The 25154-nt window shown below is 41.8% G+C and overlaps 9 protein-coding genes and 3 non-coding genes across 12 annotated transcripts; 8 read left to right on the forward strand and 4 right to left on the reverse strand.

The window, feature by feature from the left end:
- Positions 1-10: 10 nt before the first annotated feature.
- BYT42DRAFT_560987 (uncharacterized protein) lies at positions 11-2604 on the forward strand. Its single transcript, XM_051567300.1, has 8 exons — positions 11-127; positions 202-268; positions 342-372; positions 537-818; positions 879-1086; positions 1176-1904; positions 1972-2202; positions 2273-2604. The coding sequence occupies exons 1-8, from the start codon at positions 67-69 to the stop codon at positions 2323-2325; spliced, it is 1662 nt and encodes a 553-aa protein (XP_051426525.1). The 5' UTR covers positions 11-66; the 3' UTR covers positions 2326-2604.
- Positions 2605-2732: 128 nt separating this feature from the next.
- On the forward strand, positions 2733-4780 carry BYT42DRAFT_560989 (Pkinase-domain-containing protein). The gene is made up of 8 exons (XM_051567301.1): positions 2733-3020; positions 3094-3307; positions 3376-3486; positions 3558-3641; positions 3711-3875; positions 3971-4119; positions 4193-4341; positions 4410-4780. Exons 1-8 carry the CDS (start codon positions 2827-2829, stop codon positions 4445-4447), a joined length of 1104 nt encoding a protein of 367 aa, XP_051426526.1. The 5' UTR covers positions 2733-2826; the 3' UTR covers positions 4448-4780.
- A 506-nt stretch (positions 4781-5286) lies between these two features.
- On the forward strand, positions 5287-8162 carry BYT42DRAFT_560990 (uncharacterized protein). Its single transcript, XM_051567302.1, has 6 exons — positions 5287-5691; positions 5761-5873; positions 5947-6056; positions 6139-6208; positions 6292-6440; positions 6536-8162. The coding sequence occupies exons 1-6, from the start codon at positions 5389-5391 to the stop codon at positions 8020-8022; spliced, it is 2232 nt and encodes a 743-aa protein (XP_051426527.1). The 5' UTR covers positions 5287-5388; the 3' UTR covers positions 8023-8162.
- Positions 8163-8278: 116 nt separating this feature from the next.
- BYT42DRAFT_560992 (uncharacterized protein) lies at positions 8279-8910 on the forward strand. Its single transcript, XM_051567303.1, has 3 exons — positions 8279-8415; positions 8480-8582; positions 8669-8910. Exons 1-3 carry the CDS (start codon positions 8285-8287, stop codon positions 8852-8854), a joined length of 420 nt encoding a protein of 139 aa, XP_051426528.1. The 5' UTR covers positions 8279-8284; the 3' UTR covers positions 8855-8910.
- An 819-nt stretch (positions 8911-9729) lies between these two features.
- Positions 9730-9803, forward strand: BYT42DRAFT_t37. The gene has a single exon. It is a non-coding gene; the product is annotated as a tRNA-Asn (tRNA).
- Positions 9804-11557: 1754 nt separating this feature from the next.
- Positions 11558-13045, reverse strand: BYT42DRAFT_560996 (terpenoid cyclases/protein prenyltransferase alpha-alpha toroid). Its single transcript, XM_051567304.1, has 8 exons — positions 12922-13045; positions 12718-12857; positions 12594-12661; positions 12372-12523; positions 12160-12292; positions 12051-12096; positions 11636-11976; positions 11558-11579 (listed from the first exon to the last, which is right to left on the reverse strand). The coding sequence occupies exons 1-7, from the start codon at positions 13008-13010 to the stop codon at positions 11783-11785; spliced, it is 822 nt and encodes a 273-aa protein (XP_051426529.1). The 5' UTR covers positions 13011-13045; the 3' UTR covers positions 11558-11579; positions 11636-11782.
- Positions 13046-13153: 108 nt separating this feature from the next.
- On the forward strand, positions 13154-14392 carry BYT42DRAFT_560998 (emp24/gp25L/p24 family/GOLD-domain-containing protein). Its single transcript, XM_051567305.1, has 6 exons — positions 13154-13364; positions 13430-13512; positions 13578-13715; positions 13773-13839; positions 13900-13970; positions 14033-14392. Exons 1-6 carry the CDS (start codon positions 13214-13216, stop codon positions 14180-14182), a joined length of 660 nt encoding a protein of 219 aa, XP_051426530.1. The 5' UTR covers positions 13154-13213; the 3' UTR covers positions 14183-14392.
- A 373-nt stretch (positions 14393-14765) lies between these two features.
- Positions 14766-14839, forward strand: BYT42DRAFT_t38. The gene has a single exon. It is a non-coding gene; the product is annotated as a tRNA-Asn (tRNA).
- A 698-nt stretch (positions 14840-15537) lies between these two features.
- Positions 15538-18871, reverse strand: BYT42DRAFT_560999 (NUC188 domain-containing protein). Its single transcript, XM_051567306.1, has 13 exons — positions 18677-18871; positions 18548-18616; positions 18389-18491; positions 18207-18330; positions 18078-18144; positions 17945-18021; positions 17711-17886; positions 17435-17643; positions 17158-17380; positions 16908-17091; positions 16088-16849; positions 15872-16023; positions 15538-15812 (listed from the first exon to the last, which is right to left on the reverse strand). The coding sequence occupies exons 1-13, from the start codon at positions 18744-18746 to the stop codon at positions 15734-15736; spliced, it is 2295 nt and encodes a 764-aa protein (XP_051426531.1). The 5' UTR covers positions 18747-18871; the 3' UTR covers positions 15538-15733.
- A 239-nt stretch (positions 18872-19110) lies between these two features.
- On the forward strand, positions 19111-20201 carry BYT42DRAFT_561002 (uncharacterized protein). Its single transcript, XM_051567307.1, has 3 exons — positions 19111-19428; positions 19496-19731; positions 19787-20201. Exons 1-3 carry the CDS (start codon positions 19145-19147, stop codon positions 20068-20070), a joined length of 804 nt encoding a protein of 267 aa, XP_051426532.1. The 5' UTR covers positions 19111-19144; the 3' UTR covers positions 20071-20201.
- A 2380-nt stretch (positions 20202-22581) lies between these two features.
- On the reverse strand, positions 22582-22654 carry BYT42DRAFT_t45. Its single transcript has one exon. It is a non-coding gene; the product is annotated as a tRNA-Met (tRNA).
- A 334-nt stretch (positions 22655-22988) lies between these two features.
- On the reverse strand, positions 22989-24514 carry BYT42DRAFT_561010 (uncharacterized protein). The gene has a single exon (XM_051567308.1). The coding sequence runs from the start codon at positions 24433-24435 to the stop codon at positions 23164-23166; it is 1272 nt and encodes a 423-aa protein (XP_051426533.1). The 5' UTR covers positions 24436-24514; the 3' UTR covers positions 22989-23163.
- Between the last annotated feature and the right edge of the window lie 640 nt (positions 24515-25154).

The following is a 25154-nucleotide window of genomic DNA, read 5'->3' on the forward strand; positions in this document are numbered from 1 at the left end:
TCAACCGTGAGCGTTTTATTTTTGGCTTCTCTCACCGCTCTTTCCCCCTTTGGAATACAAGTTTCTATGGCAGCAGCGAGACCTTTTAATCCTAACGATTACCCTGTGGTCATTGGTATCGACTTTGGTAGGACTGCTGTCATTGCCGTTATCCGGCTGGGATATCTTTATAGACTCGAGCACTCAACCCTCGGATTGTAGGTACGACGTTCTCGGGCTGCTCTTATGCTTTTATCCAGAACGATGAGGTCGTCGATATTGTGAGATGGTAAGAATACATCGTCTTTTTTTCTCCGTAGCTGCTTGTCATTCTCACTGTTGCTTCTTTGTACCTTTTGCAGGCCCAAGCAGAATAATAATGTGTACCCAAAGGTGAGCATGTCGGCTCGTCGTTTATTCATCCACATGGGTTAAAGATGAGAAAGGGACAAACAGTGCGCAAGTGATAGGGAATAGCTATAAAAAAAAAGAGGAGAAATTAGGAAGGGAGAGAAATACCCAGCGTAGCTAACAACCGTTGTTGTTGATGAAAAAAGACGCCAACGTTGAATTTTTATCAAGGCAACTCCAGTCAAATGACACAATGGGGTAACGCGGCACGACTGGAAATGCAACGACCGACTGCTCGTAATTCGGTCCTATTGAAGCAGTATAAGCTTTATCTGGATGAGAACATCGCGAAAGAACTTCCACCATTGCCCAATGGACTTACCATTGTGGATGCTATTGCTGATTATCTTCACGCATTTCACGAACATGTGGTGAATGAGTTAAAGAAAGGCTTCGCTCGTAACTATGGTCAACACCAATTCCGTTATGTAAGTGCAATATACAACTGCCGCATCGTCCTGTGGTATTTGACACTGATCGATGTTTAGTGTTTAACGGTTCCCGCCATGTGGTCCGACCGAGCCAAAAACACGATGCGCGATGCTGCGATTAAGGCTGGTCTTATCGCGGAAGATGATCACCGTGATCGATTGATGCTTATTTCTGAACCGGAAGCTGCTGCTTTGTATTGCGAGAAAAAGTGTGATCAATTTGATCTTCGTCATGGCGATAAATTCATGATCTGTGATGCAGGAGGTAACGTAACCACTCTCCGATGAATCCCATAAACGTGTAAAATTTAGGAACTAGTGATTGGTTTGACTGACAGCTTTTTTTTGGCTCAGGTGGAACTGTGGATTTGATTGTTTTTGAGATTGATGAACGAATGGGACGAAAACTGCGAGAATCAACAAAGGGCCACGGTCAATCGTGTGGTTCTGTATTTTTGGATCGTCGTATGCGTAAATTGCTAAAGAAGAAGTTCAAGGAATATTTGTCATCGATTCCTGCTTCTGCATTCGAGACGATGATGGACACATTTGTCGATCTGATTAAGCCTCAGTTTGATGGTGTGGAAGATCAGTTTATTTCATTACCGGCATCGATGAACTTGGACACACTGAACAATCCTGCGATTGGACTGGAAGACGGCATGCTTTGTATCACCGCCGCGGAACTGAAACAAGAAGTGTTTGAACCGGTGATCCGCGAAGTACTGGCTCTAATCGAGGATCAACTGTTCAAGGCCGGTTCTTTACAAGCCATTTTCCTTGTGGGTGGTTTTGGTTCGTCGAATTACCTGTTTGAGCGTGTTCAGCAAGAATTTGGACCACGAGTGGGTCTTGTGGCTGTGCCTCCCAGATGTGAATTAGCGGTTGTGAGAGGCGCAGTTTATTTCGGTCTGAATCCGCGCGTCGTGACAACACGTATTCCACGTTATTGGTATGGTATCGATACAACCACCACCTTTGAAGAGGGCATCGATCCTCCCAGTTACAAGATCGTTCGCGCCGACGGCAGTGTACGATGTGACAACCGATTCTCGGTATATGTCCAACGCGGGCAACCGCTCGGTAAGCCAGCCTTTTTTTTTCTATATTTCGATGATTTATGTGAGGGAAATCCTGACTTGTTTCTTAGAAACCGACAATTGCGTATCCAAGGACTTTTTCGCTTACTATCCCCACCATACCACCTGTACACTGTACGCTGCAGATACCGAAGAACAACCCCGCTACACAACAAGTCCTGGTGTACGAAAAGTCGCTCATTTCACAATCCCTATGCCTGCACTGACAGGGGTGATGGAAGGTGAAAAGGTGGATTTATCTATAAAGATGTATTTTGGCGAAGTAGAACTTAGAGTCGAAGGTTTGTGCATGATAATTTTTCCTGGCATCAGTTACATATGGAAAGCTGACATCTGATCTTGCTTATTTAGCTGTTATCCGAGGCAAGACTTATGGCACCACCTGCACTTTTGATACCGATTAGCATTATCAATGAACCTATTAAAACCTGCCATTAAGCTATTCGACACAAGCATACTGTAATCCACTGAAGCTCCCTCTTTTTTTTTGTTTCTTATTCATTAAGGCGTAGTTGGTTATCAACACCTATGCTGCGAAATATACTATGAATTATGTAATGTAAGCAAACATGCGAAAATATATCCACTGTGGTATGCATAAGGCACCACTGTTGGTTTCTGTTGGCATGATAGTACACAAGAAAGAAGCCATCTTCTCCCCAGGGAACCACCGGAATAGTGGCATAGAAATAGCTATATTATGAACATTGGTTTGTGATGGTTGTGCATAAAGGATGCTGCAGATTGAAATGATCTTTGGAAGTTGGTCGTCGACTCTATACACTGAGTGAAGTTCATGCGGATGATTGCTGTGAAACGTTGAAAGGGGACAGCATCGGTTGGCGGAGATTTTTGGGTCGGCGATGGTGGAAAAGTAGTCACTTGTTGCAAATTGGAAAAACCCAATGGCTGGGAGGGATTGGGGGAAGTCGGTTCCGCCTTTTATCGAAGACAGAAAACAGCTCGACTTTTTTGGGTATATCTTTGTCATGGCCTCGAGTAAAATGCCATATCAAAGTGTTGCTCGCTGCTATGCGGATGCCAATAGTCGAATGCCGAGTAGTTACTGGGATTACGACACTCATCAAGTACAGTGGGGGTAAGCGTCAGACAAGAATCTGTAACACGAGTTGCACGGTTCCCCACAAAACATGCTGATCGTCCCTTGGTAGTCTTCAAGAAAATTATGAAATTATTCGAAAAGTCGGTCGTGGAAAATATTCTGAAGTCTTTGAGGGTATCAACATTACCAACAACGAACGCTGTGTTATCAAAGTCTTGAAACCTGTAAAGAAGAAGAAGATCAAGAGAGAAATCAAAATCTTGCAAAACTTGGCAGGCGGTACCAACGTTGTCGGTCTTCTTGATGTTGTGAGAGATCCTCAGGTATGCATGATGATTACCCATGGAACACCATTCAGTGCACCTTGTTGAACCCATTTTTCATGCCACAGTCAAAGACGCCGGCTCTCATTTTTGAATATGTGAACAATACGGATTTCAAAATCCTATATCCAAGATTAACCGATTATGATATTCGATACTATATGCTGGAACTTTTGAAGGTAGGATTCAATAAACTGAGCTTAGTTGAAGGCTTTCAAAGCAATGGCTAATAATAATTGTTTCTGAGTAGGCATTAGACTACTGTCATTCAAAGGGTATCATGCATCGTGATGTGAAGCCTCATAACGTGATGATCGATCATGAAAAACGCCAGGTAAAAAATAATTGATTGAATTACCATTATTTGCATATCAGAACTGATAAAAAAAGCATCTTCTTTTAGCTGCGACTGATTGATTGGGGTTTAGCAGAATTTTATCATCCTGGCACAGAGTATAACGTTCGCGTCGCATCAAGATATTTTAAGGGACCTGAACTTTTGGTCGACTTTCAAGAATACGATTACAGTTTGGATTTATGGAGTTATGGCTGCATGTTCGCGAGTATGGTAAGCTATGTTTGTTCATTTTTACCTTTTCGTTATATGCCTGGCGATTACTGTGTCAAAAAAAACTGACAGGGACTGATGTTTTTATTTTCTAGATCTTCCGCAAGGAACCATTCTTCCATGGCCATGACAACTATGATCAACTTGTGAAAATTGCCAGAGTGCTTGGCACAGATGAGTTGTTCGCATACCTCAATAAATATGATATCGAACTGGATCAGCAGTACCACGATATTTTAGGAAGGTAAGAACCGATGACTTGAACGCTGAAGTGCCCTAGGATTGTCCATTCCAACCGTCTCTGTTTTCCTCCTTAGCTACCCTCGTAAACCATGGAGCAAGTTTATCAACAAAGATAATGTTCAATTTGTCTCCGATGAAGCTATAGACTTTTTGGATCATTTATTGCGATATGACCATCAGGAACGTCTGACGGCTCAGGAAGCCATGAATCACAAATATTTTGGTGAGCAGTAGCAAGCATCAAACTATAGTTTTCATGTCATAACTTATTTATCTTTTGGTTTGATGTAGATATTGTGAAGAGAACAGAGGCGACCAATTTACAATGATGACATAACATATTTTTTATGTACCATTAAACTATCCAGCATTACGTGGCAGTGACATTTCACTTGTTGCTCCATCCTAGCTTTGATCATTTGACCCTTATTGTTTTCTTTCTATCCTCTTCAAGTCATGAATTAGTTTTTTTCCCGCTAATAATGAAACTTGTTTACAATGTGCTTACTTTTTATCACCTTATCATTTCTCTTTTTTTTCGCTTCCTTCCCGTTTGTACGTTGTCTCAATCTTATACAAATCCATCCTTTTGATAATACAGACGACATCTTACACCGAACTGTCATTGAAAAAATTGTAGGATCAGTCTTCCGGAATGCTTCCTTGATTATGACCTTAAATCTGTCTATGAAATATGCTCTTCGTATGATACTTGTCATTTTTATGATATCTGTCCTTTTTACCAAAGATTATACATGAAATGAACAGGATACCATGCTAACTAGCTTGAATCGAGCACCACAATATGTACCAAAGAAAGACCGATTTTTCCTTTTCCACAATGAAGAATGGCATATTTTTTTCCGTTTGTTTATAATTTCTTTGGATCATTAGTTCGATCTCAATACGAATGCATTGGACAACACGCCGCAAAGGCTGGGGCGGGGTTCAATGGTTTGACGCTTCTTGCCTCATCCACCTTGCATCGAGCTAACTATGTCCATATATGTCATGTCAGAAATGCATATTCCTTAAATTTGCACTGGCGAGAACTGATTTATATGGCATCATACAAGTACATTATCTACTCCTTTATTGAAAAAAAGCGTAATTTTGATCCACTCAGGAACTTATGTGATGATGATCTGTGCTTCAAAGTTGTCAATCAGTGCGAAGAGCGTGACTGGATTTCTTTGATCAGAAAATTGAAGATAATGTCTCGAAGCACAAGCAACACGCGATCAACTTCCTACCGTTTTTCCTTTCAAGGATGCCAGCATCCATTTTGGAACAGTCCAATACAACTCAGGAATGTGAGCTTCATCCGTCTTTTGGAAAGACTGGCAACGCTTCCGTTTCTGCTGGTTCACCGCCCAACAACGAACCCGCCGTCAAAGAAGCACTATCCCGATCGATGAACGACGAGGAATGCAATGACCCGGCGACTCAGGACAACACAGCTGTCAGCTCCATCGTCGATGTGCTGGAAAACCTTCATTTAGACGATGTACCCTTAACGCTTGATCCAATCTATGAGAGTAATATCAGTGCTGAAATGCTCATGCTGTTCGAGGTAACCATACCTTTCCCCGCAATATGTCGCACGCTCCCGTAGCTTTAATGCTATCTAATACCGTTATAGGAACTGTTGCCGTCAAGGGAAAGCTACGATCGGCGTATGGGGCTTGTATATAAAATCGATCGATTGCTGAATATGGAATGGCCGGGCCGAGGTATCAAAGTCCATTTATTTGGGTAGGATGCGAAAATGATCGAAAATAATGACATAAGTAACAGATTACTAACCATCGAGCCACACTTTGCTCAGATCCTCTGTGAATGATCTTGGTACAAGTCAATCCGATGTTGATTTATGTATTACGACGCAGTGGAATGGACTTCGTAATATCCGTACTCTTGCAAGATTATTTCGACATCGTAAGTCTCCATTGGATCGAGAGTGCGCCTCTTGAGATTTTGGTCTTAATTTTTTTTTTTTTTTTTTTTTTGGAAATTATAGATGGTATGCAGCATGTTGTGTGCGTTCCTCGCGCCAAGGTGCCCATTGTACGCTTATTTGATCCGGAATCGTATGTATTGGAGAAAAAAAAGAAAACGATACAATATGCGCTGTCACATGAGAGAACAAAGAAATTAACGGGATGATCAACAGACAGCTGGCCTGCGATATCAACGTAAATAATACCCTGGCGTTGCAGAATACCGATATGATCAAGGCATATGTGGCCATCGATCCGCGTGTTCGACCTTTGGCTATGATCATCAAGCAATGGACGAAGCAACGTATACTGAACGATGCAGGTACACATTGTTTGGCGACATGACAAACTATTCAGCTCTTCGATATAATTAATTGGAAATATAATCTTAATTTATATTTTTTTTTTCGTCCTTAGCTAACGGCGGCACATTATCGACATACACGTGGACATGCATGCTCATCAACTTCCTCCAAATGCGGCAACCGCCTATTCTTCCTGTATTGCATCAGCTCAATATCGCTGACGATCCTCCAAACGAGCATCCATTTTATCGACATATTGGAAAACTCCAAGGTTTTGGAAAAGCAAACCATGAGAGTCTGGGAGGCTTATTGTTCGCGTTCTTCCGTCGGTTCGCCATTGAATTTGATTACGACGAGCAAGTGGTTTCTGTGAGACATGGGTGCTACCTATCGAAACAGGAAAAAGGCTGGAACACCGGGCGAAATCTCAGTTTCTGTGTGGAAGAGCCTTTCAACGTATCACGTAATTTAGGTAATTCAGCAGATATAACCTCGGTGACAGGATTACGGCTGGAATTTCGACGAGCGATGGATATGATGCTTGCTTCTGAACCATTGAACGTCCTATGCGAACCTTACGAATTCCTATCATTTGATACATCAACACCTGTTCCTATCATTGATAACAGACGAATGTCGTTTACCGAACTTCATACACTTCATCATCCGTTAGCACCCACTTACTTATCATCGATTCATCCGCACTTGCACGATTTTCATCATCATGATCGACGTAATAGTATGGTCGAAGGCATTTATCCACATCCAGAAACTATCCCGTTGCTAGACATCAATGCACATCTGGATTTACCGGACCAACCTCAACCTCCATCATCATCTGCACTACATCCATATTCTTCAGAACGCATGCATTCTCATTTTCAACCCCGATACAGTTCACCACAAACGCTTCATACCATCACTCAAATGCGAAATATGCGCCACGGAAGTCATCCCTCCCTTGTGCCGTCACCAATGTTCTTTTTATTGCAACCTCATCGTAAGAAAAATATGAAAGAACGGACCATGGACGGTATTTTTGCCCGTTATAATCGACGGCCCAGCTTTCAGGAACGACGGAGGCGCCATAGTAGCCTAAGCGTGAATGGCGCTATGCCTTCTTCGTCCCATGCTTCCGGCGCAAATTATCGCCATGATAAATCATCAGTGGCTTCCTCTCGGACTCCTCGTCGCCGATCCAGCGCGTTGGTCGATTGGCCTTCAATATCGACGCAACCGGCGCCTTCGCAACACTGGGACGGGGCAGCTCAACGTCGACGTCGATGGTCTACGGCCAAAAGTAGCAACGCAGTGGGAACACCTGAACGATCGTCCGCGATGCATGGAAGGATAATTGAAGATGCCGAAATCCCGAAAAGGACAATGGCCGATATTGTTCGTGTAGGAGTTCATCCAATTAGTCCCATTTCATCTTCAACACCGCAGATCGAAAAAAAGAATGTGCCAAAGGAAAAGTCGCAGCGGACACGACCGTTGCGTCAAAAATCATCATCGCATCATAATAACAACAAGAAGAAACCCAAAGGATCGACGGATAAGAGACAGAAGCCTCGTTATCGGTTGTCACCTTCATCATAGATTGTACAAAAGATATAAAATAACGCGGAAAAGCGAAAGAATAATATAACATCATAGCATTGCCATATCGTTACTGTAATATATTAGAAAACGTCCTTCTCTTTTTTCAACATAATGAAATGTGAAGCACTGATGCGTCGGTGATATCGATTTGCAGTTTGCCTTTTATAGCGAACAAAAGCCATAGCAAAACCTTTTTAATATCTAGTCAGAAAATTAAAATTAGCACCGAACAGTGTTCAAAGCAGACTTAACTCATCAAATGAAGCTCTGTGTTTTTACTCTCCTCAGCTGGATGCAATTGATCCAAGCCTATTGTATCTATAATAAGCACACGGATGGAGCCGTTGTGCAGATCCGTCAAAAGGGCAACACTGCCGCATCTATCACCAAGTATTTTCGATTTTCGATAAAAACGAAAAAATTGCGGTATTATTTAACCCCTGGTCATTATTAGACGCTTCAGAAAAAATATCAGCGCAGGTGAAAAAGAATGTTGCTCTTGGCAAACGCTGGATTGCTGTGCTTCAGAACAACCGTTTGATCCTGTGGTTTTTGAAGTAAGTGTTTTCGGTGTGAAAAATATTACGCAACCGTACACTGACTTTCGGGTATGCTGTTAAAACAAAACGATATGTGTATCTAGGTCGTGCAATGCTTTCCTGGCTGGACTAGTCCTCAATATGAAGTTACAGGTGTCGTAGGCGGGTCCCTTGTCTTCCACGGAAACGAGCGAGATAATTGGATTGATGGCTATGATAATGAAAACAATCACTTTGTCCCAAAGCTTGAATTTGCGAAAAGTAGAGATTTCAGTGGAAATGGAAATTGAAAAATATGTATTCGCCGCAGTCTCTGGTCACCAACACGACTACAACAACATCGCACATAAATTTATATTTTTATCTATTGACGTTTTATTGACAATTACCGCGTATTAGAAATGCTATTAATTTAATTACTTAAACGATTATATATTAAGATGGAAAAGTTGAAAGACTGAAAGGTCCTCATTCTGAATCCTACCGCTCTCGTATTCAACTTACTTTTGAAAGCGACACCGCCAAGCGAAGCTAAACGGAATTTTCCGCTGTTATAACGGCGCCGAGACGCCCATAAATTTTATTTTATGGGTCAAGCCCTAAAACTATTTAGTTCACTCAAGCGATCTTGTATTTTGTAGATCTTGGGTAGATTGGTTTTATTACACGAGCAATATATGGTTGTCTTTATATATAAACTCGTAAAAATCAGCATTTGACGTCGTCAAAATACAGCAAAATATCAAACCAGAAACAAAGCATAACACTCATAATCCTTTGGCTCCTTTCATATAAAGAAGATCATCTTTTCAACGCACTAAAAGAGTTGCGTTGGCAACAAAAATAATCATTGGAAGCAATCTTTGAGACTCACTGGAAATAATTTCTTTGACCAGCATTATTCGCTGGCAAAACATTACAAGCTGAGGAAGCGAACATTCTGGGAAAGGCAATTACATAATTTTCAGTGTCTGCTATAGCATTTCCAATAATTCTAAAGCTAGAATTGTTTAATTTAAGTGTTTAATGCGCCAGAACCAAAGGAAGAGACCTCGTCACCCCGTGATACCGAAGCAACGGAAACCGAAACTGCCTGCGATTTGATTGGTTGATTTTAGACCTATCAATCAATTATCAATGTCTGTCCATTTTCATCTCCAGCGGAGCTCCTGTGGCGCAATTGGCTAGCGCGTCTGACTGTTAATCAGGAGGTTGGTGGTTCAAGCCCACCCGGGAGCGACTTTTTGGCAATGTTTACCAACTCGTTTTTTTTTTTTTATTTGGGATGTCCTAAAATGTTCACGGCGGCAATTTTTTTGTTTTATTGGATCTATTCCGGTGTCGTGGCTGAAGCGGATAACGTCCGAAAATGGTAATCAGCTTAGCATCTTGCTAAGTACAACCATCCTTTTATCAAAGTTTTAGCCGCTCAGCCATTATCCTCTTGAAGAACATAGACCGAATAAGCACATATAAATATCTCCTTATAATTGACAAAAATAAAGCGTTATCTTTCCTATCCCTAATCCTCTTGTTTCCCACTCTGGTGATCTTGCCGGTATATCAGATCCGAGTGAAGTACGACACCGGATACAGGTTCCATGAGCAATAAAGCAAAATAAAAAATTTCTTTATAGGGGAGAGTGAACACAGACTGGCTGTGAGTTACTGCTCCCCTGGATTTTATAGCTTGTGCAATTGGAAAAATCAAAGGTAGAATCGCGCGGACAATAAATATAGGAAGTAAAGAGGATTGGCATTTGATTATTTTTATTTAAGTGGCTATTCTGTGATGATTTTCCGAGAAGGGTATTTTGGGCTAAAGGCTCAAGATATTGCCGAATTGTTCAGTGAAGAAGACGTTTGCTTGAAGAAGTGTTACGGCGTCATTACCAAATATGAAAATGGCGCCGTGAACGCCTAAAACATCAAAAGGATTCGACATTTGGTCGTTGTCAAACCTGATCTCGGAATCCAATGCAAGAAAGCAATACTAGTTTGATAGAAAATGATAAACTACGGGAAGATAGATGATGTTAATTATTTTTGATTCATGAGAATCATTATTAAAGTAGAGTAGAAGTTGTCATGTTGTTTCATGTGTATGGACACGCGTCCGTTGCGGTCTATTGCTCGTTCTGGAGTCCTGGGGGAATGAACCCGATGAACAAAAACCTCGGAGGAAAAACGAAGGTTAAAAAAGGGTACTGTATGGGTGAGGTTCTTTTGGCGGGATGAGCCAGGGTAGAGAATCGGTGCCAGGGGTAGGAGAAGAAAAACCAGTGAGGTCGTCCATATCAGGCAAAAGGTCAGGCAATGTTGGCCAATTATGCTACCGGAAGCAGCGGGCGAAGAGATCATCATGATCAAGTAGTTTTCTGGCAAATCTGTTCAGGAGATAGCTCACAACGATGGCGGCTCTACAGGCAGATCCTATAAAGCGAAACGGTTGGTGCAAACAAGACGCTTCGCGATCAATACCCTAAGGAAGAGCGTTCTCTTTCTGAAGCTTACGCCGGTGAGATTGAGACGTGAGCCTAGAAAGTATAAAGCTGAATAGTGCATCAGGCGGGAGATAAATTCAGCGCACGAACACTCTTTCTGATCGTTGTTATTGTTATGCTCGAATTGTGTGCTGTGATATTTATTCTTCATGGTAAAGTGAATGACCAAAAGGTAAGTGACACAATCAAAGCGAAAATGTTTTATTGAACCACCGAATAGATCACTCAATGCAAGCTGATTTTTGGACTTACGTATGTCATAAGAAATGGACCCCGATGCCCGCAAACCAAATGTCTACTCGGAGCATGATGTTAAGATGGACATATTCTCCCTAGGATATATTTGAAGGCGCGTCTTTCCATTATCATTGATTGGTTTTCCAGAACGCGCAGTTGGATTTCAGTCGTTCTACAGCTGATAGCGGAGCATTGAGTGCGGGGTCTATTGGCTGAATCCCAGCCTCACCGAGTAATGATAGAGCCGCAATACCCATGTAAGAGTGTAATACATCTACCGTGAAAAATACTGTAAGCTAACAGACCAAGGGAAGGTAGTATATGACTTACCAGGGAATGCATCAGCATCTTTACCAAATCCACCATATTTGGTTTGTGTTGTGGTGAGGAAAGCCCGACAGTTTTCATGATTAATTAAATCAAAGGAGTCTACCATCTTGGCGCTTTTTTCTCAATACTTAAACGTTCGCGTATCCGTTATAAAAAGATTACCTTTAATGTAGCGCCTATCCAAAAACAGTAACAGGTATCTGCTTTCTTGTTCGGTCGACCTTCGAAACCACTGCTTTGTCTCGAAACACACCATTTGATAAGCTTCTCCTTATTCAACAATCCGTCCTGCTGGTGATTCATCAATGTCAATGCTCCAACACCACAAAAGGTCGAGCCACCTATGTTTCGAATTGGGTACGCAAGCATGAATTAATTTTTCTTCGGAGACTGACCAAAGGTGTTTCTCGCATACCATGTGATTCCTCTCCAGGAGACTGTCCGATTGCATATTCATATGACTAAATAGATAAAGACAAGATGTTATGGTTGTCTGCGAAACAGGACACTTGTATAGATAGTACCTGCAATCGCTTGATATATTCGATGGTGCTTTCCACGTCTATTGCACTCCAGTCATTGAGCATATAGCTGATAGCACTCGCACAATAAATGAATCGAACATCGCGCTCCAAACTACCATCTGTTGGGCTGATACTAAAAGCAACATTACTTAAAATTTATGCATGAAAAGTGTATATTTTTTAATATTGTGTTTCTAAATAATATCTCTTACCTTCCATCCGCTTGCTGTAAATTACGAATCGTTGTCAGGACCGCTTTTCGATTTACTCGTGATAGGTCATCACCGAGAATAAGAAGATTCATGAGTGCTGTATAGGTATTGGCGATATGAGCAGAATCATAGGGTTGATATTCGCAGTGACTCTAAAAAGATAGGCTTCTTTAATTGCTGGCAGTCTCTTTCCTTGCTGGTATATTACTGGACGACACATACTGCATGCGGTTGAAATGATCGGCCTGACCAAGATGACCCTCGGAATCCGCAGTGAGTTTTGTTCAGCTCTAAGGATGTTTGAGCGGAGGGCGATCGTGCGGAATATAGAATGATGATCAAGTACCGTTTTCGTTATCTTTCGTTGGAAGTATTTGTTGAGCATAAATCCAGTCAATCCAATCATGTTTGTTCTGGTCGGAAATGACTTTATCAGTCGCACCAAGCAGCTCGAGTCCAGCAAGACAAAAAAATGCCAGCGTCATTCTGCGTGCCTTTCGTCAGCTTTTTGTTGGAAGCACTTGTTCAGCCTAGAACAACAGTAAAGTACCTATTTGTCTCGGTCTCGGTATAAGCGCTGGGCAGCATCCGTAGATTGGATAGGAAATAATTTATGTGTTTATCGAAATCGAACGTCATGGTGCTTCTGTTTGCTCGAGAAAGTTCGGTCTACGATGGTCAAAGTGCAATCAGCCTGAACTGACCGATAATGACTGCCCTTGAAAACACGTGATCGGTGTTCAAAATATAGCGACCTGTGGTTCATCGCCATTGGACGTCTTCACAAAACCTCGTAGACTTTCCTTTAACTCGTTCAAACGCGGTTCACTACGTGTTTTATCATGGCTCTTCTCAACGGCAAAAATTTGTCACTGTGGCTTCTGGGAATTCTTCTCATCTGTTCTCAGGTGGCACATGCTCTGTATTTCTACCTTGATGGAACTGAAAAAAAGTGCTTTTTGGAAGAATTACCAAAGGAAACGATGGTTATTGGTAAACGGTCGCAGCTATTCTATGGATGATGTACCTGTATTCTCATCGTTAGCTCTGCTTCATAGGAACTTACAAAGCCGAGCAATTTTCCGATGCGCATAAGCAATGGATCGTCAATTCCGATTTGAAAATTTACGTTACAGTCGAGGTACCATCTCCAGCTTGTGGTGCAGAGAGAAATCGAGCGTCTTACGTGATGTATTGTTAAAATAGGATTTAACGCAAGGTCTCCGAGTATTCGAACAGTCAGGTACTTCAGAGGGTGAATTCAAGTTTACATCAGCAGAGTCAGGCGATCATTCCATCTGTTTGGCGGCTTCGAGCTCTTCGTGGTTCGACTCGACAAAAACGGTGAGATTCCGGACAGATAAAGCATTACTGCCGATTGAACTAAACATCTGGAAATAGCGAGTGACCTTTGATATGGATTTTGATGATCCAGCCGTTATGCACGATCATTCGGAGACTCTTTCTGGTATAATTGCTATTGATGTCATACTGAAACTTGCGTTTTCTGACATTCAGACATTGATAGATTTGGCTCAACGAGTGCATGAGTTGAACGAACGTGTGCAGGATATTCGCCGTGAACAAAGCTCTCAGAGAGTAAGTCACAACTTCAATCCAACGAAAAATGTGAGCCCATCATGTTGACTTTTTCTTCATAGGAGCGTGAAGCTGAGTTCCGCGATCAATCCGAGTTGACTAATTCGCGTGTGGTGTGGTGGACAATTGCTCAGATCGTCGTTCTTGGTGCAGTATGTGCATGGCAGATGCGACATTTCAAGAATTTCTTTGTTGCCAAGAAGCTCGTATAAATAAATAAATGAAGGCCTGCTTAGCATGGTTCAATAGAGTGATATGGTTTGTATTTTTAAATGTATTGGGCTGTTTCTAGTCGGACTCGTCTTATTGCTTGCACCTTTCCAATCACCCCATCGCCTAGACCATGTCACGGAGAACAAATACTTTATTAACGCCTCTACTCGATGTCTTGCAAAATCATTAAAGCACATCTGTAATTAGCGTGGAGATATTTGAATGCAGGAAGACCCACACAGGTGACTGGCTGGCCCCCGCTCATTTTTTAACTGACTGCCAGTCTTTTATTTTTTTCCACTGGCATTGTGCTTCAAGAACAGAAGTAACATTCTATGTCACCATATCATCTTGAGCATTATCCATTATAGACCAAAAATAAGCCAAGCCGCTGCCCGCATAATCGACGCTTCAAAGTACCGTTACGAATACATGCCTCCATGAGTCAGCTCGAATTTCGATATCAACCGCCACATTTAATCGTCGAGAAATTGAATTGCGCCAAAATCTTTGACCTCCGCCATGTGACTGGTTTTTGCGTATATATTGTCGATATTTTCCGGAAGTTTTCGAAAAAAAAAAGCTCCTGTGGCGCAATTGGCTAGCGCGTCTGACTGTTAATCAGGAGGTTGGTGGTTCAAGCCCACCCGGGAGCGACGTTTTTTGAACCGTCAATTCATTTTTTATTTCCTAAAACGTGTCGTATTACTGGATCTGATAAACTGCACGATCACCAAAGTAAATAGACGAGGATTGACAATAAAACGAATGATGATGTTTATTCAATGTTTTGGGGTTTCTTTTTATATTCTATTATGACAATGCTATCTATTCATGATATATCGACTATTACTCATACTGAGCTTTGTTGTTGATATTTACGAACCGTGAGTCATTAAGACAAACCGTTTAGAGGACCGCTAACAGGTCCGACAAACGTTCATGACGCCACTTACATATTTGGTAATAAGTTGGCTTGATTGAATAGTTTTCGCTTTTTTTTTTGGAGAATGACTGAATGCCAAAAGGCCGATGGATGGCTCGTTTTATTATTCTTATGTATAGTCTGTGTCGAGTCAGCAAAAGAGGTTAAGTTAAAGTAAAAGTTTTTTTTTTTTGTTAAAAGGGTAAATGAACACACATGTCCATTGCGGACTATCGCTCGCGCTGTGACCTATGAGACATGGCACTACTGAAAAATAACCACTTGGGACAAACAAGGGTAAAATTGCGCGCAGAAAGCGTAGGGCAAAAGAGGTTAAAGATACTCAGTGTGCAATATTCGATGCAAAGCTTGGTCGACTCTTTTTGCGTTAGAATCTATCATTACTATTGCGCAAGGTATGTTGAAGCTGATTCTCTCACGATAATTGAAATGTAATTACTAGGGATATAAAGACAGAAAACAGAGGTGCTAAAAAGTTTTGGAAATTGATGGATGAAAGCGACAGTAGCTGTCTAGAAATACATAGGCTTTGTTTCGCAGTTACAGATGGCTCAAATTTACTATGTCTATATGGACCTGAAAGATACTTTATCTATGAAAAACTCTAGCACATGAGCTCTAACTTGGCAGGGTAGTATCTCCGACTGCTTGGATTTCGAACAAGAACAATGTGATTCACGGATCTGGTTTGGTCACAGAACGTTAAATCACGGTACACATTGTTCCTTTTGTTTGACATTACCTTTGGCTGACATCTAGCAAGGCTCGGAATCCATGAGCACTACAAGCACCCACGCCGAAACCACATCCGTTCATTAGTGAGAATCCACCGTTGGTTACATAACCAATATGTCTTGGAGATTGAGAAAATTGCTGTGAGGTATGGTTTTCATCCTACATTGTCATAGCCCGTCCTGATGAGTGAATCATGCACGTGAAGAACACAGCTTATACTTACCGCCGATTCATTTGATTCTATAGCCTTGGCCGCGGAACCAAATGAACGAACATACTGCTGATACTCTTCTTTGTCGTCCAGTAAATATATCAATGCGTTGGTATGCGGTCGACCGCGTTGGATGTATGTAATCCTGATCTTGAGTAAAACGTCGTTCAAAGTAAACGGTGCTGGTGGGGCGATTTTTCGCTTAGCCGTCATGGCCCCCATTAAGTCTTGTAATTGCTTTTCAACAGTTGTGGTATCTTCGGCCGCTTTGATGCAAGTAATAAGTTTCTTTCCTTGCAGCAAAATAGCACACGGCAACTGATTGCTTGTGGTGGAAGACCCAGTGTTAATGAGAGTTTCAAAGGCGCACTCGAATGGATGATCAATTTTGAACTTTGCATAATTAACACGCTTGGTTACCGGCTTTCTCATCCAAATGGCTTCAGCAGCAGTTTTTGATCGGCTTCTCTCTTTTACAAACGCGCGTGTACCAGGAAAATCGTACGGGAAAGAACCAAAGCCGGATTCCCAGTGAGTGTTACGAACGTCATTTACTCCAGCGACTTTTGCACCAGCGAATATTAGCGATCTCCAGAAGGCGCTACCCCATCCTCGAGGTAGAATGACTGTCCAGCCTGGGATCACGGGCATATTGGGGTGGGATAACTGGTTGTTCCCGGTATTATCAATGATAGGGTTATTTCGTTGGATGAGCAAAACAGGGATACGATTGTCGTCCGATGTAAATTCAAGATTCGTTCCAGGTAATAGATTCTAATTGGGAATATTAATTAAGAAACCACACAGTAGTATTTCCTTTTTTTTTTTTTACCTGTTCTCTTCGTTTTATCAGAGAATAATCCGAGTTCTTTGAATCGTATATGTGTTTTCGTACATTGCTTTCCCAAATATCTGAATTCGCAACATCATGTGGCCATCGTTGTATTACTGCCTCCAACCGTGCCGTGACATCAGGAGGAACCGTTGCTGGCAGTGGTGGTATCTTTTGTGGGAACCTACGGGAATTATAACAGCCAGGATGAGTTTTGAGGAACCACCATTTCTCTATGCTCAAAAAATACCTTAAACGAGGGTCTTCGACATTCAAACCAAGGACAACGCCTGAAGACAGTGAGCATGCATTTTTGAGGTATTTCATATCTTTCCAAACTTGATGAGCGTTTGAATTAGTTTCGATCTCATGATTATCAGCTGTGATCAGAATAGTTTGCAGAAGTTCGGTTGACCGAGGGCCCGTTAACTCAAACCGGACCAGCTCACTACGAAGATCTGTTATCCTAATATCTGCCAAATAGAACCGTTAGATCCAAAAACACATGTCATTATGATTATCGCTACCTGTAGATCTGTCCTTCGATTTAATACAACTTTCAATGCACGAAAAAACGGCATTATACGCAGACGGGTGCACCCAAATCCATAATGCCCTACTTGCATTGGCTGTCGTAGTGGGTCGCCACAGATATGAAATAGGGGCAATGAGATTTCGAGGATACGACTGACACTGATAAATCCAGGTCTGCCCAGAGCGCAGTCCCTCTTTGAATCTGTTTTTTGCACAATACTGTTCATCAATTTGGCTCCTCACTGATCAAGCATTGGCTGAATACGTACCTAGCACTGCCTACTGAGGGCAAGAACGGATCGGTGATTGTATCCAGAACGCTGCTGATAGCGTCCATCTCTCCTGTCATTTCAATACACCCATAATAAGATGCGTCGTGAACCATGGAGAAGCGAGTGAATGCACGATACATGACTCGGTATGATTTCAGCATTGGATGAGTAGCCTATATACGCAGGGCGTTGGAAACCTGGCTTACGCTGCAGCAAGAAAAGGACTCTTACCAATCGATATCCCCATTTGTTGTCCATCTTCATCCGTTTTATGTGCCACATATAAGTTTCCAGCCATCGTTGATTATCTATAGAGTGTATGAAGGGAAGACTTCCCGAGAAAATAATGACGAGCCATACTTACGGTGCCCTTTTAAGCACTCTTTAGTAAAGGTGCTAGATCTCCATGAAAATGTCCGTGTTTTTCCTTTCTAAAAATTTTAGTTCATGTTAATAAATAACAGTGCACATCAATGCTTCGATCGGGAATTACATTGGCCGATTTATTGGCTTTCACCGCTCTCATACGCGCAGGGAACCCATGAAGTATATGACTTGCAGCACGTCGACGCATGGTTCGGTGCATGGGTGGGAAAGCTATGGTGTTGGCCTCGAAGCTAGCAAATAACGTTCACGATAACTGAAGAATCTGTTACTGAGTCAGTCATTACCTACCTGGCTTTTTTTATACTGGACTGAAGTGCGTCGATCTCATGAATTCGTGCAGCGGCGAACGATACGGCGTTAATAGGTCCTTCTAGCTTAGCAGCGTCGATACCTATATCGCAAACATATTAGCTTGCGCTGTCGAACTCGATACGTTTAATTCATTACCAAGGGTATTGGGCGCTTTATCGATAGCGATGCCGTTTACTCGTCGCTTTTTTGATTCTCGGAATTTGGCTGTACAATATGATACCCTTTTGTTAGTCCGTGTAGACTTGAAGCCCCAGTATAGTATACCTTTTCTGTCTAATCGTCCTTGTGAGCGCTTCGACGGCAGCTGCTCAGCTTGCGTATTCCGATCGGCCATGTGTTTTTGTTTACGCGATCGGATCTTCGCGATTTAGTTGCTTTTCAGTGCAATTGGGGAAAATCGAAGTCATTTTTTTTTTTATTTTTGACATGAACGAAAAATGCTCTTTCCCAATTTGGAAATCAGTTTCTGAAGCGATGATTATTCATTTTTTACTTCGAAGTTCACGACTTTATTAATTGAAGCTCATATGAATTGTATTATGTGCATTTTTGCTGTTGATGCTGAACACTTGATAACTTTTTATTTCGTTACTGACTACCAGAGCAGATGATGTACCAGAAGTTCACACTGTGTGACGGCGCACCAACAGGTGATTGGTCTCGTCCCTGAATTTTCTCATCGTCGAATTCGCTTTACAATTCTACTGTACTTTCCAGCTGATCGCTTCACTAATGAGTCTGACTGATCAACTTGGTGCTATTGTATTTGGCCTCGCCAACCTAACAATTGATATCCCGATACTGGACGTGTCAGTGCCAGTACTGGAAGTGCTTCACGCGATTCTGATCAACTATGCGTATCGGTCCATGTTACGGGGAAATCATGCTCACATTGGCTGGGGTCAAGGTTTACTAGCTACCATTGTTATGTGCGCAGGAGGTGGCTCTACAGTCGCTATTCTACGGGGGGAACCGTTAGGCATTCTAAAAAGTAACCGCTTCTGGGGCATATACGGGTGAGTCGCCCTGTGATATTTGGAAAAAGGCAAAGCATCAAATCACTGATATACTGAAATGAACCAGTACAACGTACTGGCTCATGTTCTCAAACCCCTACTTTTACAACATCCTTCAATTCCTGTTTTCTATCCCAGTAGTTGAACAAGTCGTTTGTTTATCAGACGGTATTCTTCGAAACTTTGCAGTAACCCGTATCGGCGTTGACGGCGTCTCAGCAAATCCTGCACTTGGGGAAGACAAATGGGTAGCTAAGATCATCTGTGGTACTCTCGCTGGCTCTGGTGGAGGCTTGTGGATCGGTAAAATGTCTGAGAACCAATCTTATGATACATCATATATTCACATTGCGTGTAGATGCTTTTCGACTCACACACCAAGAATGGTCATTCTCCACGCCGCGACTGCTTCATACAGCTTCTATCGACATGAAGGCGTCTTTTCTGACGGCTGTGTTCTACGTTATTTCTACTACACCTGAATTGAGCGAATGGATTGGCATACCGGGATTGAAGCCGGTCGAAGCTCAAGCTTGGAGTGCTGTTATTATGTCATCCGGTCTCGTCTATAAATCCCTTATTAACCGAATGAATGCACAGAAACCACAGGCTAACACTGAAGAGTCCAAAAAGGACCAATAAGTAGGCACTACTACTACAATCCTGTACGTACAGTGCTTTCCTGTTACGTTAAAACTCGTCATGGCGCTGCCGTTTCCTTTCCGCTATTGAAAATCAATAAAGGATCATAAGCTTGTCTCTAAATAGTTCACAAATTTTTCGCTGATGTTCAAATATGACAAGCTCTCGAAATAAGTAGCAAGCATGACAACTCGAAATTATGTCATTCTTATCTGCAACTCCATGGAGACGATGGAATGATTCGCTGAAAGGCTTGGATACTTATTTTCTCGTCTTAGTCTTCACCTAGCTATGCTATTTGATGGTTATCAGCAGTTCCATTGCGAAGCATCCACGATTCGATTAATTCTTCTCCCTGTCAGTCAATCTTCATTTCATTTGACCTACATGTCTTGTGTATTTTTCGCAACTCTCATTCCGCGTTTGACATACCATTCGCACCATAATAGATGCAGGATATTACCCGTTACAGTGCAAAACTTTGCTCAGATTTTCATCCGAATTTACGAAAGTTAACAATAAAGTATTCAACTCTATCAATTCTCTAGCTCTTCCGCCTCCGCGTAGCTCTCGATCCGACTCTTTCCTCATATCTTTCCATGATGAAGTCGCCCTGTTTGCTAATCTCGCAAATGTCTTCCGTGTAAAGCTACGACTATGCATCTGATGGTTTCCGCGTACTAGTCGACATCATCCATTCTACCTCCGTTTTACGTCTCGGCCTAACCCCCTACTCTTCAGCGTCAGTCATAACCGCAGCGCATTCGTATCAAGAAATCACTTCATCGTTACCGTCTTTCCTGTCATCAATCGTATTAGTATGGGCCCTTTATCGTCTTATTGTTTCTTTTTGAAGCACATCGTAAGCAGACATCCAAATAATAGATTAACCCAATTTCTTTGGCTGCTATTGGCATGCAGATTTTGTCTCGGGACATCCATTCAAGAGATGACCGTTATTATCAGTTTCCGTGTCTTTCAAGTATAGTGTACGTTATTCTCTTTTCCGTCATAACTCTTCGCTTCCTAAATTTTTCTTTTAACTTTTTTTCCGTTGTTTCTCGACACCTTCGTAGAATAACCGCTCAATAATCACTAAGAGACGATGTTCATTTGCTTATTCATAAAAGAAAGTTGGGAGCTTACTCCACGTTTTGGACTTCACTTTCCTGTCCTGGACTGTAAGTAAAAAAACCGTATCAAACTATTTCCAACCATTCATTGCCCTACTTCTTATTTCTACCACCATAGTCACCAACATCTGCTCTTTTGCTTACTTTTTCGTCCGGACTTATCTCACTCTCTCTGAATTTAACTCCCAATGCGGTGGATTATCAAATTGCCTAGCAAACCACTTTACCGCCTCCATTACTTCTGGTAACATAACTGACTCGCCCTCTCCCTCTTCTGTCGATATAATCATCAACCGAAGTGATGATGACACTTCTCCACCTTCTGGCACAGACTTTCTACCTTTTGGCTCATCTCGTCAGACGGCTATGACTAACTCGGCCTTTCTTCTTTTTTCTATCTTCTAGCTACTCCAAGCTTCCGGCACGCCTCTATACCTTTATTTTCCCACGTGGTTTTTTTTTCTAGAACTTTTCTTGATATAGGGCGAGCAATAGTCTGCAACGGACATGTATTGATACAACCCCTAATAAAAAAATTATCCTACTGTCGTTTTCGGGGTTTGCTGAATCTATTCCGGATACTGGTTCCACGGACGATAGATGAAGAAATAAACTAGAATTGGAGGATAGATAATTGATGCTCTTTATTCGTTTTGATCGAGGGGATATTTATATGTTTTTGGGTTAATCTTAATAATATCGTAATAAGGCTTGGCAGGGTATTTTGGTTCTGAATGCTCAGCCTTTGGGTCGAGCTGTTCGATAAAGGAAACGCTTGCTTGAAGGTGATCAAAGCGCCATTACCAAAAACGTAGGTGTTGCCGTGAACGTTTTAGGAAATACCAGAAAAGGATACGACACTACTTTACTTTTTTTTTTTCCAATAAAATGTCAGATTTGAGTACTCCTTTAGAGTTCAGTTTAGATCTGTAGTTTTTTGTTCATTCTTTATTTCTACCATAACATGGTCATATTTATATTTTCTATCAAGATCATTTTTATGTCTACAATCTTCAGGAAGGTTCTCGTCAACTTCCTGCACGGTTTTCTATTATTCCGAAACATAACCAATCAAGAAGTATTGCGGACCACTTTAATGCTAAACGGATTCGGTCTATATTTCTTCCGTTTTCCAGGCAATACCTTTGGTATGCCTCGTTCATCCATTGGTCCTTCATACCTTCTCGAAGGTTCCTCCAGACATCGATCTGCGGACGAGCCAATGCGCTGTCTTCCGTATTTGCTAAACTTTGGTATAGCAAATCTAATCGGCGCAAAAGAAGAACCGGCGTAACTGACAAAAATAAATCAGAAAGAGGGAATGCCATTTGCATTCATTTTCAAAAAAAAAGTACCCATTGCTCAATGGGTAAAAAGATGCTCCCTGCCAGGATCGAACTGGCGACCTTCAGATTATGAGACTGACGCTCTACCGACTGAGCCAAGGAAGCTCCTGCTTTTTCGGCGAAAAAAAACTACACTACGATAGGTAAAAACTTCCTCGGACTGTGACGGTGGTTCGGATATCCGGTCCGGAGATGATTTTCTGTCTTTGAAGTGCCCATGAGTTTCGGTCCGTTGATTTCGTATCAAAGTATGCGATTAGATTTTTTTTTTTTAGAATCTGTCCTTAGCAAGGGGCATCCTAAAATGCAGGTTCAGGTCTTTGTGTGTCTCCAGGCCGTACTTTTTTTGGCTTGGGTGAAGAATCTGGCATGGAAGTGCTCCTTTCGTCCATGTAACCACACATGTTGAGCATGCTTTAACAGATATATTTTTTTTTTCCAACAATCGGTTTAATATTTATTGATAAACATGCAAAGAATCTATATATGCAGTGTAATTGTTCTGAATGGATCACTGATCATAGCTTTTATTGCTAGGATCAAATTAAATAAAGCATGATTAACAGGAATTCATTGCCTAATGCTTGTGAGACGCAATTGTATCGACCAAGTGATTATTGTTTCAGACATGTCTCTTCGCAGTCAAAGCCAGTCATTTGCCGGATAAAAGGAAGCGATGATATTGGTATGTCATCGTCGTCAATGTTATTCTCTGTTCCATTTTCAGAGGTGAGATGCAAGCGTTCTTTGACTTTCTCTTTATATTTATCTGCTGCAGTCAGATATTCGTCCACCGCGGTCTGTATCTGTTTGCTTGGATCAGCCGTTTTTAGCATAGCTATTGGTACTAAATCCTTATCATCTTCTTCTTGTTCGTCAATTAATAAAGAAGAAGGCTGCACCAGATGGAGAGGGGTGCGTTTGGGGGACGTCATCTGTATGTCCGAAGGTATCATGACTGCTGCCGCTAAAGGTACGTCGTCGTCATCAATATTGTTGTGCGGATATATATTCTGTGTAGGTAGTGGGGGGCTGACGTTGTGGCGAAAGGAGGTTGCGTCGCGCGATACACCAAACGATTTTGAGCGGGAACGGCCTTTTACGTTTGCAGACTGTGATACGGGTGAATATTCCATTCGATGATGAGGTACAGGAGGTGCAGGTGAACGAGTCTGCGATCGTGATGGGTGAATGTGCTTTGGTACGTTGACGGAGCGTGACCGAGACAGATCCGTTTTTGGCATAGGCATAGGCATATGCCTTGCAGTAGCATGTATATTCTCTTGTTCTAATTTTGCGGCTTTTCGTAGATCGTGCGCGGAAGAGAATTTGCGCAAATTTCGAATTCCTTGATAAGAATTGCCTATACTACCGTTTGATTCGGGAAAAACTGGGGAAGAACCATCCGGTGAGTTGTGATGATGATACTGGGAAGGGATTGGGGGTACAGGTGGACGATGAAATGCACGAACTGGGGAAAGCAGAATGGAGTCCTCTGCTGATAGTGATGTAGTAGGTGCGCGACCACACAGCTTGTTGAATGATTCTTCTCTTGCCGTGAGGCTGTTAGGATTCGGTATTTCTTTGCAAATGGAAGGATCGACGGATTTTGAACGATGTCTTCGGCGTACTTTAGTAGGTTGTGAATTCGATCCATTCTCTATTTTCGTATGAATTTCTAGAGGTGGCATTATTCGAGAAGCATGATGGGCAGAAGGTGCTGAGGCAACAAGTGTAGACTCGAGTGGTATCGTGACACCGGAACCAAGAGGATCTATATGCAAAGGCACGTTCTGTTGCTTATTTTTTCGAAATATGTTAAACAAGGGCTTTGGTTTTCGCGATCGCTTAATACCAGCAGAGTCAGGAAATGTAGTGTCAACCATCACTGCTGAGAAAAAGTTTATAACGGTAAAAAAATTAGAGTAAAGATGCCAAAAAAAAGAAAAGGAGAAAGGAGATAGGATATAATCTACGCGAAAATTGGTTGAAAAAAAAATTCGTGTAGAATCATTTTGCATCGTTGCACGATCCATATAGGATGCCATGGAACTCATCATTCCATTAAATAGGGTTGCACAAGTTATGTAACCGATGATCAAACGAATGTTTATTTTTTTTTCCCCATTAATTGCAATGTGCCTAAGAAATAAATCCCAATCGATTCTTTTTTGGCAGTAAAACAAGGAGATCGGTGCCTCAGCAATGTCAACGGCGTTTCATAAGAGGTTTAAATGAAAAATGACTGACTTGGCAATGTAAAAGAATGCCGTTTCCGCGTTTTGGTCCATTATGCTTTAACGCCTTTTGGTAACAGCACGCCACGTGCTGCTTTCCCCTTTATGTGCATCCGAAATCCAGGATGCGCTGGGTTGTGATTTATCGCTATCAAGAATCTATAAAAACCATTAGATTGTGGAGTACATCCCTAGTCGCAAGTATACATTTCATCTCTTGCTCTAGAATGAAAAGGAGTTCTATAATAATTTAAAATGAACAACTCCAGTGACAACATCTCTGGTCTATGATGTGCCAACCGCTGTATTTTACTGCCAACAACATAAGAATATTTGAGTTCATCAAGCTTCCGTTGATGAACGATATA

This window comes from Radiomyces spectabilis (assembly GCF_025331425.1).
Source record: "Radiomyces spectabilis strain NRRL 2753 chromosome Unknown BYT42scaffold_3, whole genome shotgun sequence".
Taxonomy (NCBI): Eukaryota; Fungi; Mucoromycota; class Mucoromycetes; order Mucorales; family Radiomycetaceae; genus Radiomyces; species Radiomyces spectabilis.

Coding starts and splice junctions, on each gene's coding strand:
- BYT42DRAFT_560990 (XM_051567302.1), top strand. CDS start 5,389: ATGCCAGCATCCATTTTGGAACAGTCCAATACAACTCAGGAATGTGAG. Junction 5,692..5,760: donor AAATGCTCATGCTGTTCGAG/GTAACCATACCT, acceptor ATACCGTTATAG/GAACTGTTGCCGTCAAGGGA. Junction 6,057..6,138: donor TGCAAGATTATTTCGACATC/GTAAGTCTCCAT, acceptor TGGAAATTATAG/ATGGTATGCAGCATGTTGTG.
- BYT42DRAFT_560992 (XM_051567303.1), top strand. CDS start 8,285: ATGAAGCTCTGTGTTTTTACTCTCCTCAGCTGGATGCAATTGATCCAA. Junction 8,416..8,479: donor ACTGCCGCATCTATCACCAA/GTATTTTCGATT, acceptor GGTCATTATTAG/ACGCTTCAGAAAAAATATCA. Junction 8,583..8,668: donor TTGATCCTGTGGTTTTTGAA/GTAAGTGTTTTC, acceptor ATGTGTATCTAG/GTCGTGCAATGCTTTCCTGG.
- BYT42DRAFT_560998 (XM_051567305.1), top strand. CDS start 13,214: ATGGCTCTTCTCAACGGCAAAAATTTGTCACTGTGGCTTCTGGGAATT. Junction 13,840..13,899: donor TCATTCGGAGACTCTTTCTG/GTATAATTGCTA, acceptor AGACATTGATAG/ATTTGGCTCAACGAGTGCAT. Junction 13,971..14,032: donor GTGAACAAAGCTCTCAGAGA/GTAAGTCACAAC, acceptor TTTTCTTCATAG/GAGCGTGAAGCTGAGTTCCG.
- BYT42DRAFT_560999 (XM_051567306.1), bottom strand. CDS start 18,746: ATGGCCGATCGGAATACGCAAGCTGAGCAGCTGCCGTCGAAGCGCTCA. Junction 18,331..18,388: donor TCCAGTATAAAAAAAGCCAG/GTAGGTAATGAC, acceptor GTTATTTGCTAG/CTTCGAGGCCAACACCATAG. Junction 17,644..17,710: donor CCCTCAGTAGGCAGTGCTAG/GTACGTATTCAG, acceptor TGCAAAAAACAG/ATTCAAAGAGGGACTGCGCT.
- BYT42DRAFT_561002 (XM_051567307.1), top strand. CDS start 19,145: ATGAGTCTGACTGATCAACTTGGTGCTATTGTATTTGGCCTCGCCAAC. Junction 19,429..19,495: donor CGCTTCTGGGGCATATACGG/GTGAGTCGCCCT, acceptor GAAATGAACCAG/TACAACGTACTGGCTCATGT. Junction 19,732..19,786: donor TGGTGGAGGCTTGTGGATCG/GTAAAATGTCTG, acceptor CATTGCGTGTAG/ATGCTTTTCGACTCACACAC.
- BYT42DRAFT_560989 (XM_051567301.1), top strand. CDS start 2,827: ATGGCTGGGAGGGATTGGGGGAAGTCGGTTCCGCCTTTTATCGAAGAC. Junction 4,120..4,192: donor TACCACGATATTTTAGGAAG/GTAAGAACCGAT, acceptor TTTCCTCCTTAG/CTACCCTCGTAAACCATGGA. Junction 4,342..4,409: donor CATGAATCACAAATATTTTG/GTGAGCAGTAGC, acceptor GGTTTGATGTAG/ATATTGTGAAGAGAACAGAG.
- BYT42DRAFT_560996 (XM_051567304.1), bottom strand. CDS start 13,010: ATGACGTTCGATTTCGATAAACACATAAATTATTTCCTATCCAATCTA. Junction 12,524..12,593: donor GATCATTTCAACCGCATGCA/GTATGTGTCGTC, acceptor CTATCTTTTTAG/AGTCACTGCGAATATCAACC. Junction 11,977..12,050: donor TCCTGGAGAGGAATCACATG/GTATGCGAGAAA, acceptor TTCGAAACATAG/GTGGCTCGACCTTTTGTGGT.
- BYT42DRAFT_560987 (XM_051567300.1), top strand. CDS start 67: ATGGCAGCAGCGAGACCTTTTAATCCTAACGATTACCCTGTGGTCATT. Junction 128..201: donor GGTCATTGGTATCGACTTTG/GTAGGACTGCTG, acceptor CTCGGATTGTAG/GTACGACGTTCTCGGGCTGC. Junction 1,905..1,971: donor CCAACGCGGGCAACCGCTCG/GTAAGCCAGCCT, acceptor CTTGTTTCTTAG/AAACCGACAATTGCGTATCC.
- BYT42DRAFT_561010 (XM_051567308.1), bottom strand. CDS start 24,435: ATGGTTGACACTACATTTCCTGACTCTGCTGGTATTAAGCGATCGCGA.